At 34.9% G+C, this 20668-nt stretch overlaps 1 protein-coding gene and 1 pseudogene across 1 annotated transcript; one reads left to right on the top strand and one right to left on the bottom strand.

Annotated features, from left to right (window-relative positions):
- Nucleotides 1-2020: 2020 nt before the first annotated feature.
- Nucleotides 2021-20668, bottom strand: part of LOC128174601 (uncharacterized) — a 31054-nt pseudogene continuing 12406 nt past the window's right edge.
- LOC128174602 (uncharacterized) lies at nucleotides 2198-3304 on the top strand. The gene is made up of 4 exons (XM_052840116.1): nucleotides 2198-2315; nucleotides 2407-2602; nucleotides 2688-2949; nucleotides 3032-3304. Exons 1-4 carry the CDS (start codon nucleotides 2285-2287, stop codon nucleotides 3302-3304), a joined length of 762 nt encoding a protein of 253 aa, XP_052696076.1. The 5' UTR covers nucleotides 2198-2284.

Genomic DNA, 20668 nt, shown 5'->3' with positions numbered 1-20668 from the left:
CCTGACTCAATATTACACCTCATTGATAAATTAGCTGTGCTATGCTGACTGTAATTTTGCTGCTCTATAAACATCTATAAACATCTAATCCTAATGCATGTTGACAGGTTCTGTTAACAAACCAATTAAACTGTGTTTAAAACAAGCAGTGTTGGTCATTTCATTATGGTGGCTGCAACAAATTCCCCAGGGCCCTGAACTTGGGGCTTCGACTAAGAATCGACTGGAAATCTCAGCAGTTTTGTTTCAAGTGTAGACTGCGCTGTCATTTCCATATTGCGACGCAAGCAGAAATTTCTGAATAACTGTATATTTTTGGAATTTTTTTCTAGGTAAATATACTATTTTAATATAAGAATATTGAAGATTTGATGCATCAGATATTTCTAACAGCTAATAGAGGGTCGGATACCGGAACGTCATTACAATGTTGTAACTTTGATAACCTAGTTAATTTTGGGAGTTCATAAATGCCCAAACTTTTTTGTTTTTAATCCAATACATGTATTACGCAGTACAGTTAAGGCGGTCAATAGACTGTTTCACGATAAATTCCACGCATGCGCATAACTACTTCCGCAGGGCAACTGCTATGTAGGTCACTATTTCTACTACGAAAGAACAAAAATTCACACGCATGAAATAAAGTATTTTTAAGTGAAAGTGTGTTTGTTTTTTATTTTAAAGTAATCATTGTATCCAGATCTCACTTTTTATGAGAAAAAATACAAGGTATTACGCTATTTAAACTTAAAATTAAGAGTCGAACTTCGTGCACTACGGGCACTTCCGTGTTTATATACTTCGTCGAAGATGGCTACCCGGGAGAATTCAAATGACCAAAAGAGGAAAAGAAAGGGTGCACTGACTGATTTGCCTATTAAGTTCCAGGCTACAACACTTGATGGTATTATTCCAGATATACCTGGTCATGAAAACCTCCCCCCATTGCAGTTAGCGTCTTATTCTGCCATCCCTCCCAATTCCCTGCCCAAGATCTCCTTTCAATAAATCTATCATCACATGATTTTACGACGTACAGTTGATGGGAAAGAAGTTTTTTTTTCATAAGAGCATTTGCAAGCTTGCTCCACAAATTTTTATCATATTTTAATATGACATATGTCAGTTTAGACAAGTTAAACATATTGTTTATCTTTTACAAATATCTGATCCTTAAAGAGGATACAATAACAATTTGTAGAATAGATGCGTGTATTATATATATAATATATTGCCTATTTGATAATCATTTTATCAAATCATTTATTCTAGATTGATGATTCTGTTGAATACATCAGAGGATTTTGTCTTGCTTCAATGAAAAAGGCAAAATACAAAGTGTATATTTGCATCGAGGACAAACAGAATTTGTGTTTTGCCTACTGTGAATGCCCAATTGGGTAGGAGCTTTTTACCATTCAGCTGTTCTCTCAGAAAATATTTAAATTCCATAAAAATATTTCATTTAATGCTTTCAAACCCTTTCAAATCAAGCACCCTGTAAAATACAGGCAATGCTGGAGTCTTGAGCAAATTTACTGGTGGATCATTTGAACAATGTGTATTTAATTTGATGAATAATTATTGGTTCCAGTATAACATTAATATTAATATTAATGAGATGGAAAAATATATAATTATATATTAATCAATAATTTATATTATCATTACAGATTAGCCCAATCTTGCAGCCATATTGGTGGCCTCCTCTTCCATTTGCACCATCTCCATTTACATGAGGTTTTGAAATCAGACAGTGCTACGTCGAAACAATGTATGTGGAATGTGCCGAGACCAATCAAGATGGACCCTAAGCCCCTCAAGGAGTGGAATTTTGCCAAACCAAAACTGCAAGAGAGTGGCGAGATTGAGCACAGGACCACGGATGGAAGAAAGTTGGATTTTGATCCGCGTCATCCAACACAGAGAGAGTTCAATATCTGCCACTCTCTTGAGCAGCTTAAATTGCTCAAGAGCATATTTCCCAATACTAGTCAGTTAACATACTCCAACATGATCTTGGTTTAAAATTTAATTTTGACTACATAATTAAGAAAAATACATTTATAACAACAACAGATAATTTCAATTCCCTGACATCTTATATGATGGACAATTTAAAAAAAACTTAAACTAAAACTCCTCTGAAAACATAACATAATTTAATAAATATTAAATTCTTTTGAAAGGCATGGGTCACTTGTGAAATATTCCGGATGAAAGCCCAGAGTTTGAATCTGAAGTGGAGGTAGAGTCAACAGAGGATCCGAGGAAAAAGGCGATGAAAGCTCTGATCCTGTCTGATGAGAACTGTAAGAAATGTTTTGTATACATGTAAACATAGAGTCAAAAAATGTAAAAGTAAAACTGAGAAGGATTATTCAATTACTTTTTTGTACATAGTGCCCATGACAATATCAATCAATGAAAGCCTCAGCTCGTACATTGAGGAGAAAACAAGAGGACAGAGGGCATGCAGCCTGTGGAGAGACCTGCACAAGGGGAGAATAACTAGTTCCTTATTTGGCGCAGTTCTAAGCTCTGGAACAAATCCTGTCTCCTTAGTGAACCAGATTGTGAATGGTTCTAATCTTGACAGGTACATTTTCATAAAACTTACAGGTATAAAAATCTTTAAGAAATACTTTAAGTTTATAATTCTGCTAAATAAAATCTCATACTAGGTACCAGACACTACCTCCACCAGTCCAGTGGGGAGTAGACAAGGAAGAGGAGGCTCTCAAGGACTACCTGACACTGCAAAATGCTGTGACTGATTTAACAACGGAGGCATCTGGACTCACCATCTACCCAACCAATGCCTTTTTAGGAGCATCTAGTGATGGTTGGGTGCATAATAAATCCATGCCCGAGGGGAACCAAACAGGGGTTCTTGAGATCAAATGTCCATACTCGATCTCTGGAAATGTTATTACTGATAAAGAGGTAAAACAAACTGTGCAAGAGTCAACAACTTTTTTATCATCTTCAAAGCACATTCATTGAACAACTTTGTGAACTCTTTCAGGTACATGAGCTAGCAGGACAAGCTGGGTTCTGCTTGGAAATTACCAATGAAGGGCCTAGACTAAATAGAAGTCATAAATATTATGCCCAAATCCAAGGGGAAATGGCAATAATGGGATGTTCGTGGGGAGATTTTGTTGTATGGACCGCTGCCAGCCAAAGCAACTGCTTTGTTGAAAGAATTAACTTTGATGTTGAATTTTGTTCTGCCATGTTGCCAAAATTAGTTGAATTTTTTGTTAGTCACATTTCACCCTTTTACACTAAACATTAAATTTCTATTATGCTTTTTATCAAATTCATAAATGACTTAGTTTTTATTATAATGTTTATCAACATAAGCATAGAAAGTGTTTGACTATACATACCTAACTTTCAATCAAAGGTACATCAAGGTTTGTTATCCAACAGCAAACAGAAAACATCTGGGATGATAATGGCACTAAAGAAAGAGAAAGAACACCATCAAATATATGAAAATTTTTGACGCGACCAATAGCTCTTTCCACATGAATTCTTAAGTTAGCAATTTCTTGAGTATTTAAAACTTCTTGAGTTGTAAACTGATTAGAAGAAGAACGAAAAGGTGGAATATTAAGAGTGCATCCCTTTTTCTCTAACATGTCTTTGATGGTAAAACCCTTGTCTGCCATCACTCCATCGCCCTCTTCTATGAGGTCTAATAGACAGGTGCGCTCAATCATCTGTCGGTCTGAAACTCTTCCACCAAAGCCCTCTGAAACAAATGAAATCACACCAGAAGGAGTGATTCCAACAAGAAATTTTAAAGTAGTGTGATGCTTGTAATTTGAAAATGACTGATTCTGATTAACCAGACTGCTGGATCTTTGAATAAAGATTTCAGTACAATCAAGTATAACTCTTAAATTAGGGAAAGATTTAAAACATGACGGCATATTTCTCTGAATAACATCCCTTGATGGAAAGGGGTTCAGCTCCTTAAGTTCCTTGTAGAGTAGGCAAACCCAGGTGGTGAAGTACTGAGAGAATGCACCCACGGACACACCAAACCGCTCTGCCATGTCCTGGACATACAATCCGACCTAAAGTTATATTTTTTAAAGTTCTATGACATACAAGTCAGAGTCTATGGTTTCTGTAAATGAATATGATAGTACATGATAAATACAGATTCATTGCCAGTAATTATGTGTTACCTTCAGTCTCATCATGGTTGCTAAGAATTGGTCGATTGGATCAAGAGCCATGCACCGCCTAGATCTAGTCCTCTCATCAGGGGTTGATGGACTTCCACGCCAGTATTCCATCTTCTCGCATTTAGGTGCCAGGTAGCTAAAATTGTTCATTAGGAACATACAATATTTATATGTACTTGTACATAAAAAGGCCATAAATCATGAAATTCCAAATTGAGAATTTCAACTCTTTTTCTTATTCTTTCCAATGACCAAAAAAATAAGAATTAAAGAAAACATACTTAAACAGCCACAAATACACAGCAAAGCTTGGAAGTCCTGTATAGAACTTAGTCATGGCATCATCATCTTTGATCTTTGAAACAGACCATTTGTTGTCCTGCATCCGTCTGAGTTCCAACTTTAATCTCATGTTCTCCTGTAAAAGAGGATCTGGGTCACACTGTACACCTGTAATTATAGAATAAAATCCACTAATTAATATACAACAGTACTTCAAACTTTGAACAAACTTTTTCCTATGGTAGAAGTGAATGAGTTGTTCTCCAATATCAATACCTATGTCTCTAGTCAATCTGACTCCTGTCTCTACATCATCTTCAATCTCTGTCATGGGTGCTGCAAGATCAGAAATCATCTCTTCCTCCTTATCTGTAAATGTAAATTTCATACAAAGGATGTCTGTATTATAATTAACATCATATAATGTGTAGAAATTAACTAGCTCATCCACTCAATGTTTTGCATATCTGATTTTCAAAGTTATTATTAAAAAGCACACAACCATGATAGTCAATATAAATGGCTCTCACCTTTGCTGTAAGAATGGGCAAACACAGAAAAGCTCAAACTCCTATTCTCCTGCTCTCTAGCTCTATCTTAAGACTCTTCAAATTCCTATTGAATATAAGTGTTTGCAGTCAATAAATGAAGAAATTGTTAATTCTAGATTTGTAATTCTGTAAAAATCTATATTATTTAATTAATATGAATATAATTAATTTTGAATCAATCGTTTAAAGTGCAATTTTACATACATGTAACAACAACAAAAAAGATTATTAATACATGTATTATTTTTGTTGTTAATTAATATTTTTTGTTTTTTGGTTTATTTAATAGTACCTATTTTTTTTTTCAAACTTACCTTCTGCAGATTTCTTCTTGATACTCTCTCTTCTCTCTCATGATCAACTGTTTTTTCCTTGTAAGAGAAGATGGTCGGGGCATAATTGGCATCATCCGGGTCATCACTATGCCATCCAAACTCAAAATGCTCTGAACAAATGCAGGAAAACTCATTAGGTGCAAAGTTTTTTCTGTTGATTGCCCTAATCCAGGCACGACGCTTTCGAACATCTTTGGGAAATCTGTAAAGTTTAACAAAATAAAAACATTTTTACAAATTGCATACACCAGTAGTTAGGGCTATAATTTGTGCAAACAATGACTAGAAGAATCTGTTTTCTACATTTTCAAAACATGACAAACAATAAAATAACAAATAAAGCAATCTTTTTTCTCCTTTTCTCAATGCATACAATGAGAAACACCGTTTGTCAAACTATGAAATTAATTTTTCACGAAGTAAATTAAAGTGTTAGCATGTTGCCGTGATTTCATGGTTTATCTTCAATGAACAGTCTAAAGAGTATGATAGAATCTTTGGGAGTTATATGAAAACATAATTTCTCTGAAAATAGCTTAATAAAAAAAAACCATAGCCAAAGACATATAGCCTAGTAAGCCCCTGTTAAGACTGGAATTGCGTATACATCATGTACATAGTAGGTTCGCTTCGTCGGTCATTTTTAAAAATATCAATGAAAAGATATCTTTCGAGTCATCCCGATTTGTGCACTGAACAACACAACAAGCACGCACCATAGCTTTGTGTTTGTTATGATTAAAACGAAAGAAGAGCGGTTTCAGTAAAAAGAAAGTTGCCCTGCGGAAGTGTTTGTGCGCATGCGCGAAAAGCAGTCCCGCAGTTATCGTGAAGGGGCTTATAAAATGTTTGTGATGAAAACACGTATACTTTAGTTAAACTGGCATGTTCTATTTAAAATCAATAACAGTCACTCAAATCAATATATTTCTAAAATATATATATAACAGTACAATATTTTATGTTCATTTTTTGTTCATAGTGGTCACGTGATATGGCAGTCGCATGATACAATGATGACGCATCATTTTGAGCAACTTTCCTTCTATACTGCTTTTCAAAATATTTTTTCTTTCTAAGATATGGGTGATCAAAATTTTGGACTTTTGGCCCCTAAAAACCCCTAATTACATATGACATGATAAAATCATAACATTGCTTGGATAAATAACTGTAAGATAAACATATTTGCTTCTATAACCTTTCACAAAATAACTCTCAGTAAAGTGCTACAGATAAAATACTTTAGAGCCGTCTGGTCCCCTAATTTAAGGGGCCAGCCCCTTTTTCTTGATATCAATCTCAAGGTCCTTTAATTCTAAACACATTTTGTTCAACAAGTGTTTAGAAATTCGTTACCGTTCTTGAGTTATATGGAAAAAATATTTTAGGGGCCAACCCCTTATCTCCTTATAGGGGCCGTTTAACGAAATTTTAAAGGTTGCATTTTGTTAAGTACATCATTTTGAGCAACTTTCCTTCTATACTGCATTTCAAAATATTTTTCCTTTCTGAGGTATGGGTGATCAAAATTTTGGACTTTTGACCCCTAAAAACCCCTAATTACGTAATGCATGATAAAATCATTACATTGCTTGGATACATAACTGTAAGATAAACATATCTGCTTCTATAACCTTTTACAAAATATCTCTCAGTAAAGGGCTACAGATAAAAGACTTTAGAGCCCTTTGGTCCCCTAGTTTGAGGGGCCAGCCCCTTTTTCTTGATATCGAATGAAAGCTCTTGTAAATATAAACTTTTTTTACATTACATGTCTTAACAAAATATTTTTCAGAAAAGAGATTAACAAAGTTAACCAGAAAAATTTATGACGTTTTTTTAGTCTCAATTTTCGGGACCAGGCGAGCTTTAACGCTTTTTGAGCATGACAATTATGAATGCCAAATGACACATCTACAATCTCTTGTCTACAATCCCTGAAAGTTTGAACTCAATATCTTTTACCGTTTAGGAGTAGATCCTTGGACAAGCCAACCCTCTGAAAATCGCTAAAACGTCATTATCTCAAGAACGGAAATGACGTCATCAAAATAAAAAAATGTATATTAAGTTAAGATCAATATCTAGCAGATCTGAAATTTTCATGAAAATCGGCCGAGCCGTTTTTGAGAAATCGCGGGCACAAAATTTGTAAGAAAAAAAAAGAAAAATAACTAGATTCGATCTCGTTGCGAGCAACGAGTGGGTCTTCCGTCCAATTTTTGAATAGATAAGATTAAACTTATCAATTCAAAGATAAAATCGTAGATCTAAGCGAAAAAAAATGAAAAAAAATTTGCGGCACTCGAGGCTTGAACCCGGGTCGCCTAGGCCATGTCCACGACTATAACGACTGAGCTACTCGGACTCCGCTTCAGAACTTTGACGCTTAATTTCTCGAGAATGCCTTGATCGATTTTAAAACTAATTACATATTTTCAATCAGTAAAAGGGTCACTATAAGGTGTAACAATTTCAAAGAAAAATATTAAAAAATAAAAAAGTCGAAAAATTCAATTTTTGAAATTTCCTTCCGGTGACGACCGGAAGTGACGGCGGACATTCTCTTGACCGAGGTTCACCAGAAAAACGCTAGATCTATCATCTCTGAAAATTTCAGCCTTTTATCTTTACTCGTTTTTGAGAAACCCGACAGACAAAATTGACTTTTTAAAATCGTAAACGGACGATAACTTCCGGCCGGAAGTGTTTTTCCAAAAAAAAAAAATTATATATCAGGTTTAGATAAAAACACGTTTATATTGAAAATTTGAGCGAAATCGACCAAGCCATCTCCGAGAAATCGTCTGCACAAAATCGGTAAGAAAAAAAAAGAATAATAATAAGAACTAGATTCGATCTCGTTGCGAGCAACGAGTGGGTCTTCCGTTCGATTTTTGAATAGATTAGATCAAACTTATCAATTCAAAGATTAAAACGTAGATCTAAGCGAAAAATCGTAAAAAAAAAATTTGCGGCACTCGAGGCTTGAACCCGGGTCGCCTGGGCCATGTCCACGACTCTATCGACTGAGCTACTCGGACTCTCGCTTCAGAACTTTGACGCTTAATTTCTCGAGAATGCCTTGATCGATTTTAAAACAAATTACATATTCTGAATCAGTAAAAGGGTCACTATCATCTTATCTGAAAAAATATATAAAAATAAAAAGTTGAAAATTTCCATTTTTTAAATTTGCTTCCGGTGACGACCGGAAGTGACGACCAACATTCTCTATACCGAGGTACACGAGGATATTGCTAGATCTATCATCTCTGAAAATTTCAGTTCTCTATCTTTACTCGTTTTTGAGAAACATCGCCGACAAAATTGACTTTTAAAAATCGTAAAACGACGATTACTTCCGACCGGAAGTGAATTTTTAAAAATTGTTCCGGCGGTATAAAATTCATATGACTAGGCATCAGCCCTGCAAATTTGAAGGAAATCGAACGAGTCATCTCCGAGAAATCGCCTGCACAAAATTTGTAAGACAAAAAAAGAATAATAACTAGATTCGATCTCGTTGCGAGCAACGAGTGGGTCTTCCGTCCAATTTTTGAATAGATAAGATTAAACTTATCAATTCAAAGATAAAATCGTAGATCTAAGGAAAAAAAAGAGAAAAAAAATTTTGCGGCACTCGAGGCTTGAACCCGGGTCGCCTGGGCCATGTCCACGACTCTATCGACTGAGCTACTCGGACTCTCGCTTCAGGACTTTGACGCTTAATTTCTCGAGAACGCCTTGATCGATTTTAAAACAAATTACATATTCTGAATCAGTAAAAGGGTCACTATCATCTTATTGGAAAAAATATATAAAAATAAAAAGTTGAAAATTTTCATTTTTTAAATTTGCTTCCGGTGACGACCGGAAGTGACGGCGGACATTCTCTTGACCGAGGTACACGAGGATATTGCTAGATCTATCATCTCTGAAAATTTCAGTTCTCTATCTTTACTCGTTTTTGAGAAACATCGCCGACAAAATTGACTTTTAAAAATCGTAAAACGACGATAACTTCCGACCGGAAGTGAATTTTTAAAAATTGTTCCTGCGGTATAAAATTCATATGACTAGGCATCACCCCTGAAAATTTGAAGGAAATCGAACGAGTCATCTCCGAGAAATCGCCTGCACAAAATTTGTAAGACAAAAAAAGAATAATAACTAGACTCGATCTCGTTGCGAGCAACGAGGAGGTCTTCCGTCCGATTTTTAGAACAGGAAATGACCTTGCCTTTTATCTTCATCAACGAAACATATCAGGAAATGCAGATGTGATCTAAAAGAGCGATGGATGAAGGATTATACACCTGTAGGATCCTTAATTTTAAGGACCAGTCCCATTTTATTTCATATTAAATAAGAGGTCTATTGACTTAATAACAGGTCTAATAACCTGTAATAAAAAGAAACCGAAGAAAAAAAGAGGGCCTTCCTTTGTAAACGGAAGACCCTAATAACAATAAGAATAGAAGGGTCTTCCGCTGAAGACGGAAGACCCTAATAATAAAAGACTGTATTTGTCTAAATCTTAATTGAAGAGTGTTTTTCAACTTGTACTACAGTCCAACAACCCTTTTATGTTGATTATTTTAGTTAGAAAATTAAATAAAAAGCAGAGAAAGAAATAGAGAGAAAGAACAAATCTTGGCTCCGGCGAGATTAGAACACACAGCCTTTGCAGTTGTCTCAAAACATGGGTGACGCGAAATAATTCCCGAATTTGTGTTTGAATTTGGGGCGTTTTCGCCCGGGAGAAGAGCTGAGTTTTTGTATGAGATGAAAAACAAAGTGTAAGATGTCTGACTATTTAGGTTTGGTAACAGTGCGAGGTCATTTGAAATATTGACGCGTGTTTTTGTCTGGAGGGGGGTGAAAAGACCCGAGCTTGATTTTCGTCGTAAATAAATCGAAAATAGAATTTTGAGGTGTGGATCTCGGGTTCGTGTAACAACTATTAGGGGAAGTCCTAAAACAATGACTGATGCAGTTTACCCATGTATTTCAGTGTTGAGAATTTTCGTTCGTGTCGTTTACTATTATGTTTGACTGTTTTATTTCAGCAGGATTGATAGAATCTTTATAAATGTAGAAATAACGAAATCAGTAACACGTAAATTTATTCGGTAAAAATTTGATGCAGTAATTTCCACAGTTCTAACATTCATAAGTAGTTCACACGCTATCGTAGATTCAGACTAAACGGAAAAAAAGAAATATACATGCAACAGAAATATTACGTGGCTGCACAGGGGCCAAGCCCATTTCAACATTAATTTCAATGAAACCATACATAAAGAAAGAGGTCGAACTCTGACCCAGATAGAAAACTATCAGCTCGCTTCAAAAACCTAAAAAATCAATTAATCTTTAAAACACTCGCAACGTGCATGTATTTTTCATAAAAGTAATGTCTGAGATACACTCCTGCCGAATTTTAAGTTGATGGGTCTTACAATATACGCATTATTCTCTCGAAGTCGCCAGTTTATTTTTACTCGGACATTTACCGGTCCAGAGCTCACGATGGGATTTTGCCTATGACAACAGCAGTATTGCAACAAGTCGAGAAACATTTGCAATAATCTTTTAAAATCTTACATCAAACGCAATTTATGGATTTACTTTTTACTTTTAAAGTTTTCAGAAATAAAATATATAAAATGCCATAACATTTACATGCTAAACACTACATATGTATGATGAGAGAGAGAGAGAGAGAGAGAGAGAGAGAGAGAGAGAGAGAGAGAGAGAGATTAATCAGAAATCGATTTGATCAGAGACATAAATAACATTTACGTCTCTGATTTGATAAAGAAATTTATAATTGTTTTATCTGCTTTTTCATATGTATTATATTTCTTTTTGTCTCAAGTTTTTCTTTGCCGACAATAACTGCATAATAAAAAATTCTGGTAAGTCAGCAAATAAAATAACCTACATCATTAGAAATACAGTATGATTATTTATTCCCCATTTTCCCGAATCCAAACGATACCCAAGTGTTATGTCTAAATGACCAATGTTAAGCATTCAGTTGATAATAAAAATCGGTTTTTTTAATCCCAGACAGTCAATAGATTTGTTATTAAATCATTGAACAGTGAATTTCAAAAAATAACATCCGTAGACAATATCCCGTAACTAGAAAAAAATACGTATTTACTTTTTTTGACGTCAAATGTACATTAGCCTCTAGCCTCATTACTCCATGTTACCTGTAGTAGATCTTTTAGAGAGAGAGAGAGAGAGAGAGAGAGAGAGAGAGAGAGAGAGAGAGAGAGATATTTTAGTGTTCAGGAATTCAATATAAACGCAACATTTGTCAATAAACGCATGTATACATGCATACATGTACATATCTAAATGTTTGAATAAATACAAAACAACCTTTCTTTTTAAGCTATGTAGAATACTAAAAACGTTGGTGCATTGCTAAATGTTGTGTGTATACAATCATTGAAATGGCGGCATTTCTTTGATGCCGGCAAAGCGATCCAGTGAACTCTAATGCGGTCGAACTGCAGGGGTGCTTCGGCGGCATGTCTTTGATGCCGGCAATGCGACAATCGTCCGAATTTAGCGAGCAGTTGACAGAAAAGAGCTCTATATTTGTACTGAAGAAAAGCCGCTATTATTTTTATTTATGACAAAAAGAAAACGGAAAACATTCAAATCCATCATTATAAAGATAAAATCGTTAAACAAAACACAGTTAAGCAAGAACAAATAATCGGCACTCGGGGACTGAACCCGGGTCGCCTGGACACAAGTCCACCACTCGAACGACTGAGCTACGCGGACTCTCGCTTCAGAACTTTGGAGCCCAAAATCTCGAGAATGCATGGATCGATTTTAAAACAGATTTCATATTCAGAGGTTTTTAGAGTGTCTCTATCGAATAGTAACATAAAAAAAATTCAAGTTCAAAAAATTGAAAAATTAAGGTTTTTCATTTCCTTCCGCTGACGACCGGAAGTGACGGCAGACGTTCGGATATGCGTAGTACACTGCGGCCGTTCACTCTCTACGATCTCTGAAAATTTAAAAGTTCTATCTTAAATACTTTTGGAGAAAACTCGTGAACAAGCAAAAACATAAAATCTTTAATATCTCGGGACCGGAAGTGACGACCAAAAAAATCCCATGTACTTTTCTTACAAATGTTGTCATAAACAAGATCTAAAATTTTAATCAAAATCGACTGAAGCGTTTTCGAGAAAACGTGGGAGAAAAAAAAAAGAATAATAATAATAGAGGAAAAGAAACAAAGCAAAAACAATAAGGTCTTCCGTTTCCAACGGAAGACCTTAATAAGAAAAGTGAAAAAGAAACATTACAATAATAGAAGGGTCTTCCGCTGAAGACGGAAGACCCTAATAAGAAAAGTGAAAAAGAAACATTACAATAATAGAAGGGTCTTCCGCTGAAGACGGAAGACCCTAACTAGATTCGATCTCGTTGCGAGCAACGAGTTGGTCTTCCGTCCATTTTTTGAAAAGATAAGATTAAACTTATCAATTCAAAATAAAATCGTAGATCTAAGCGAAAAAAAGAGAAAAAAATTTTGCGGCACTCGAGGCTTGAACCCGGGTCGCCTGGGCCATGTCCACGACTATAACGACTGAGCTACTCGGACTCCGCTTCAGAACTTTGACGCTTAATTTCTCGAGAATGCCTTGATCGATTTTAAAACTAATTACATATTCTTAATCAGTAAAAGGGTCACTATAAGGTGTAAAAATTTCAAAGAAAAATATTGAAAAATAAAAAAGTCGAAAAATTCAATTTTTCAAATTTCCTTCCGGTGACGACCGGAAGTAACGGCGGATATTCTCTATACCGAGGTACATTAGAAAAACGGTAGATCTATCATTTCTGAAAATTTCAGCCTTTTATCTTTATTCGTTTTTGAGAAACCCGACAGACAAAATCGACTTTTTAAAATCGTAAACGGACGATAACTTCTGACCGGAAGTGTTTTTTCAAAAAATAAAAATTATATATCAGGTTTAGATAAAAACACGTTTATATTGAAAATTTGAGCGAAATCGACCCAGCCATCTCCGAGAAATCGTCTGCACAAAATCGGTAAGAAAAAAAAAAGAATAATAATAATAACTAGATACGATCTCGTTACGAGTAACGAGTAGGTCTTCCGTTCAATTTTTAAACGATACGATTAAAATATCAATAAAATTTCTGAATTCCACCTCAAACACTCCCTTTCAGATAATGTATACGATTGTCAATATCCTTTAAAATGCATTATAAAGTGTTTTGCTTTTTCACATTTTGCATATTAAAGATTTAAGAGTTAAGTCTCCTAAAATCAATAATTACGTCATCAATGGGTGTGGCAATGCGTTTTACAAACTGATATAGTTATGATCAACAACTTTGTTTCTGTAATGCATAATAAAATCTTAATGGTTTTAAGGTATATGAAAAAGACTTTACGAGTGGCTTGGCCCCTAATTTAAGGGTCCAGTCCCTTTTTCTTGAATTCGGTCGAAAGGTCTCACAAATTCTAACATTTTTTGTTATTACACGTATCTAAAATTGTTGATCATATTTGAGATACAAATGATTGAATATTTAAGGGGCCAGCCCTCTAGATCCTTAGTGGGGACAAATATTTGTGTTTTGATTGATGGAATCGATTAGAATTATCAACGCAAGCATTTTCTCTTTTACAAAGCTTACAAAATATGTCTCCTTCTCTAGATATATTGTCTCAAAGTTTAAGTACTTTGGCCCCTAAAAATCCCTAATTACGTAATAAATGGGCGTGGCAATGATTTTTCCTGATAGATATTGTTACGATCAACAACTTTGCTTCTATAATGCATTACGAAATCTTTATCATTTTTAAGTTATCTGTAATAGAGTTAACGAGTGTCTTGGCCCCTAATTTAAGGGGCCAGCCCCTTTTTCTTGAATTCAATCGAAAGGTCTTACAAATTCTAACATTTTTTGTTCTTACATTTATTAAAAATTGTTTATCATTTTTGAGATACAAATGTTTGAATATTTAAGGGGCCAGCCCTCTAGATCCCTAATGGGGACGGAAATTCGTGTTGTGATAAGTGGAATCGATTTAAAGCATAAATTCAAACATTTTCTCTTCTACGATGTCTAACAAAATATTTTTACTTTTCTAGTTATATTGCGTCAAAGTTTAAGTACTTTGGCCCCTAAAAATCCCTAATTACGTAATAAATGGGCGTGGCAATGATTTTCCCTGATAGATATTGTTACGATCAACAACTTTGCTTCTATAATGCATTACGAAATCTTTATCATTTTTAAGTTATCTGTAATAGAGTTAACGAGTGTCTTGGCCCCTAATTTAAGGAGCCAGCCCCTTATTCTTGAATTCAATCGAAAGGTCTTACAAATTCTAACAGTTTTTGTTCTTACATTTATTAAAAATTGTTTATCATTTTTGAGATACAAATGTTTGAATATTTAAGGGGCCAGCCCTCTAGATCCCTAATGGGGACGGACATTCGTGTTGTGATAAGTGGAATCGATTTAAATCATAAATTCAAACATTTTCTCTTCTACGATGTCTAACAAAATATGTTTACTTTTCTAGTTATATTGCGTCAAAGTTTAAATACTCTGGCCCCTAAAAATCCCTAATTACGTAATAAATGGGCGTGCCAATGATTTTTTCTAATAGATATTGGTACGATCAACAACTTTGCTTCTATAATGCATTACAAAATCTTTATCGTTTTTAAGTTATTTGTATTAGAGTTTATAAGTGTTTTGGCCCCTAAATAAAAGGGCCAGCCCCTTTTTCTTAAATTTTTTGGAACGAACTTTTGATTATCTACAACTTTTGTTATATATGTCTTAACAAAATATTAACTGATAAAAAGATACAGATCAAAATGTATGAAGTTTTTGATGCAAAATTCGTATCCAATTTTCGAGCCTAGGCGAGCTCAAAGGAATGGCGCCACTGGCGCAAAAAAAATACGTTCTGCACATCTTCAAACTATGGTCTACCTATCCTGAAAATTTCATATTTATATCTCTTATAGTCTCTGAGTTTATGTCTGCACAAAATGGGTCGTAAAAACTTACAAAATCGGCCGTAAATCGGAACCGGAAGTGCCGATTTCAAAATTTCAAAAAACTTCTAGAATTATGACCACTGGCAATCATCTGTGAAAAAATGGTCGAAATCGGCCGAATAGTTTTCGAGATATCGCGTGCACAAATTTTGTGGAAAAAAATAATAATAATAATAATAAGAAACAGTACGAAAACAATAAGGTCTTCCGTTGGAAACGGAAGACCTTAATAATAAGAACTAGACACGATCTCGTTGCGAGCAACGAGGAGGTCTTCCGTCTGATTTTAGAAATGGAGATTTATGTTCGATCTTGATTTTGCTATTTAACAGCTATACATGATTTAAAACAGGAAAAGAGGATCTTCATTTTAAGTGCCTGATACTATTTTGTTTCAGATGTTTAGAAATTCGTCACCGTTCTTGAGATATTTCAGAAAGAATATTTTAGGGGCCGGACCTTATCTCCTTATTGGGGCCGCTGAACAAAAATTGTAAGGTTGCATGTTATTAGGTACATTATTTTGAGCATCTTTTCTTTTAATACTGCATTTCAAAATATTTTTTCTTTTTGAGATATAGGTTATCAAATTTTTGGACTTTTGCCCCTAAAAACCCCTAATTACGTAACACATGAGAAAAATCATTACAATGTTAGGCTACATAACTGTTAGATAAACATATTTGCTTCTATAATCTATTACGAAATACCCCTCGGTAAAGAACTATAGGAAAAAGACTTTAGAGCCCTCTAGGTCCCTAATATTAGGGGCTTTTTCATGGCATCAAATGAAAGGTCATTTGATTATAAAGACATATTGTTCAACAAGTGTTCAGAAATCCGTTACCATTCTTGAGATATCTGAGAAAGAATGTTTTAGGGGCAGGTCCCTTATCTCCTTATTGGGGCCGCTGAACCAAATTTTTTAGGCTGCATGTTGTTAAGGACATCATTTTGAGCATCTTTTCTTTTATACTGCATTTCAAAATATTTTTTCTTTTTGAGATATGGGTGAGCAAAGTTTTGGACTTTTGACCCCTAAAAATCCTTAATTACGTAACACATGAGAAAATCGTTATACTGCTTGGCTTCATAACTGTAAGATAAACATATTTGCTTCTATAATTTATTACAAAATATCCCTCAGTAAAGAACTATAGTAAAAAGACTTTAGAGCCCTCTAGGTCCCTAATATTAGGGGCCAGCCCCTTTTTCTTGGTATCAAATGAAAGGTCATTTGATTATAAAGACATTTTGTTCAACAAGTGTTCAGAAATTCGTTACCATTCTTGAGATATCTGAGAAAGAATGTTTTAGGGGCCGGTCCCTTATCTCCTTATTGGGGCCGCTGAACCTAATTTTTTAGGTTGCATGGTGTTAAGTACATCATTTTGAGCATCTTTTATTTTATACTGCATTTCAAAATATTTTTCCGTTTTGAGATATAGGTGGTCAAAGTTTTGGACTTCTGACCCCTAAAAACCCCTAATTACGTAACATATGAGAAAATCGTTACACTGCTTGGCTTCATATTTGTAAGATAAACATATTTGCTTCTATAATTTATTACAAAATATCCCTCGGTAAAGAGTTATGGGTAAAAGACTTTAGAGCCCTTTAGGTCCCTTATTTGAGGGGCTAGCCCCTTTTTCCTGATCTCAGCAGAAAGGTCTTGTAAATATAAACTTTTTTTACATTACATGTTTTAACAAAATATTTTCCAGAAAAGAGATAAAGAGAGAAAAGCACAAAAAATGACGACGCTTTTTTAATGTCAATTTTCGAGCCATAGCGAGCTTTGGCGCCAGTAGTGCTAAACATACAAAACAACAATCATGCAAAACTTCAATCTTTCGTTTACCAACCGTAGAAATTTGAGCTCAAAATCTCTTATAGTTTAGGAGAACGGCCGCAGACAAAATACCCATATAAAAAATAGAAAAATCTCAATATCTCAAAAACGGATGTAACGTCATCAATGCAAAAAATTTCCTATCAACTTCAGACCACTATCTATCACATCTGAAAATTTAATGGAGATCGGTTGAGCCGTTTCTGAGAAATCGCGTGCACAAAAATGGGAAGAAAAAAAAAGAATAAAAATAATAGGGAAAAAGAAACCGAAGAATAACAATAAGGTCTTCCGTTGGAAACGGAAGACCTTAATAAGAAAAGTGAAAAAGAAACAATAGAATAATAGAAGGGTCTTCCGCTGAAGACGGAAGACCCTAACTAGATTCGATCTCGTTGCGAGCAACGAGTGGGTCTTCCGTCCAATTTTTGAAAAGATAAGTTTAAACTTATCAATTCAAAGATAAAATCGTAGATCTAAGCGAAAAAAAAAAGAAAAAAATTTTGCGGCACTCGAGGCTTGAACCCGGGTCGCCTGGGCCATGTCCACGACTATAACGACTGAGCTACTCGGACTCCGCTTCAGAACTTTGACGCTTAATTTCTCGAGAATGCATTGATCGATTTTAAAACTAGTTACATATTCTTAATCAGTAAAAGGGTCACTATAAGGTTTAAAAATTTCAAAGAAAAATATTAAAAAATAAAAAAGTCGAAAAACTCAATTTTTGAAATTTCCTTCCGGTGACGACTGGAAGTGACTGCGGACATTCTCTATACCGAGGTACATTAGAAAAACGGTAGATCTATCATCTCTGAAAATTTCAGCCTTTTATCTTTACTCGTTTTTGAGAAACCCGACAGACAAAATTGACTTTTTAAAATCGTAAACGGACGATAACTTCTGACCGGAAGTGTTTTTTCAAAAATGAAAAAAAATGTATCAGCTTTAGATAAAAACACGTTTATATTGAAAATTTGAGCGAAATCGACCCAGCCATCTCCGAGAAATCTTCTGCACAAAATCGGTAAGAAAAAAAAAGAATAATAAGAAGAAAAGTGAAAAAGAAACAATAGAATAATAGAAGGGTCTTCCGCTGAAGACGGAAGACCCTAATAATAATAAGAATAAGAAAAGTGAAAAAGAAACAATAGAATAATAGAAGGGTCTTCCGCTGAAGACGGAAGACCCTAACTAGATTCGATCTCGTTGCGAGCAACGAGTGGGTCTTCCGTCCCATTTTTGAATAGATTAGATTAAATTTATCAATTCAAAGATAAAATCGTAGATCTAAGCGAAAAATAGTAAAAAAAAAAATTTACGGCACTCGAGGCTTGAACCCGGGTCGCCTGGGCCATGTCCACGACCCTAGCGACTGAGCTACTCGGACTCTCGCTTCAGAACTTTGACGCTCAATATCTCGAGAATGCATTGATCGATTTTAAAACAAATTACATATTCTGAATTAGTAAGAAGATCTCTATAAGGTGTAAAAACTTCGAAAAAAAATATTAAAAAATAAAAAAGTCGAAAAATTCAATTTTTCAAATTTCCTTCCGGTGACAAGCAGAAGTGACGGCGGAAATTTTCTTGAGTGTGTTGCACCAGAACAACGGTAAATCTATCATCTCTGAAAATTTCAGCTCTTTATCTTTACTCGTTTTTGAGAAACGTCGCAGACAAATTTGACTTTAAAAAAATCGTAAAACGACGATAACTTCTGACCGAAAGTGAATTTTGAAAAACTGTTCCGGCGGTACAAACTTCAGATGACGAGACATCATCCCTAAAAATTTTACTGAAATCGGGCAACCCATCTTTGAGAAATCGCCTGCACAAAATCGGTAAGAAGAAAAAAAAAGAATAAGAATAATAAGAAAAGTGAAAAAGAAACAATAGAATAATAGAAGGGTCTTCCGCTGAAGACGGAAGACCCTAACTAGATTCGATCTCGTTGCGAGCAACGAGTGGGTCTTCCGTGCGATTTTTGAATAGATTTGATCAAACTTATCAATTCAAAGATAAAAAAGTACATCAAAGCGAAAAATAGTAAAAAAAAATTTTGCGGCACTCCAGGCTTGAACCCGGGTCGCTTTCGTCATGTCCACGACTCTATCGACTGAGCTACTCGGACTCTCGCTTCAGAACTTTGACGCTCAATTTCTCGAGAATGCCTTGATCGATTTTAAAACAAATTACATATTCTAAATCAGTAAAAGGGTCACTATAAGGTGTAAAAATTTCGAAAAAAAATATTAAAAAATAAAAAAGTCGAAAAATTCAATTTTTCAAATTTCCTTCCGGTGACGACCGGAAGTGACGGCAGACGTTCTCTTGACCGAGGTACATTAGAAAAACGGTAGATCTGTCATCTCTGAAATTTTCAGCCTTTTATCTTTACTCGTTTTTGAGAAACCCGACAGACAAAATTGACTTTTTAAAATCGTAAACGGACGATAACTTCTGACCGGAAGTGTTTTTTCAAAAATTAAAAAAAATGTATCAGCTTTAGATAAAAACACGTTAATATTGAAAATTTGAGCGAAATCGACTCAGCCATCTCCGAGAAATCGTCTGCACAAAATCGGTAAGAAAAAAAAAGAATAATAAGAAAAGTGAAAAAGAAACAATAGAATAATAGAAGGGTCTTCCGCTGAAGACGGAAGACCCTAACTAGATTCGATCTCGTTGCGAGCAACGAGTGGGTCTTCCGTCCGATTTTTGAATAAATAAGATTAAACTTATCAATTCAAAGATAAAATCGTAGATCTAAGCGAAAAAAAGAGAAAAAAATTTTGCGGCACTCGAGGCTTGAACCCGGGTCGCCTTGGCCATGTCCACGACTATAACGACTGAGCTACTCGGACTCCGCTTCAGAACTTTGACGCTTAATTTCTCGAGAATGCCTTGATCGATTTTAAAACTAATTACATATTTTCAATCAGTAAAAGGGTCACTATAAGGTGCAATTTCAAAGAAAAATATTAAAAAATAAAAAAGTCGAAAAATTCAATTTTTGAAATTTCCTTCCGGTGACGACCGGAAGTGACGGCGGACATTCTCTTGACCGAGGTACATTCGAAAAACGGTAGATCTATCATCTCTGAAAATTTCAGCTCTATATCTTTGCTCGTTTTTGAGAAACCCGACAGACAAAATTGACTTTTTAAAATCGTAAACGGACGATAACTTCCGACCGGAAGTGTATTTTGAAAAAATAAAAATTATATATCAGGTTTAGATAAAAACACGTTTATATTGAAAATTTGAGCGAAATCGACCCTGCCATCTCCGAGAAATCGTCTGCACAAAATCGGTAAGAAAAAAAAAGAATAATAAT

The sequence above is a fragment of the Crassostrea angulata genome, chromosome 2 (genome assembly GCF_025612915.1).
Source record: "Crassostrea angulata isolate pt1a10 chromosome 2, ASM2561291v2, whole genome shotgun sequence".
Classification (NCBI taxonomy): Eukaryota; Metazoa; Mollusca; class Bivalvia; order Ostreida; family Ostreidae; genus Magallana; species Magallana angulata.
The sequence above is the reverse complement of the archived record's forward strand: the minus strand, read 5'-3'. Positions and strand labels throughout refer to the sequence as shown.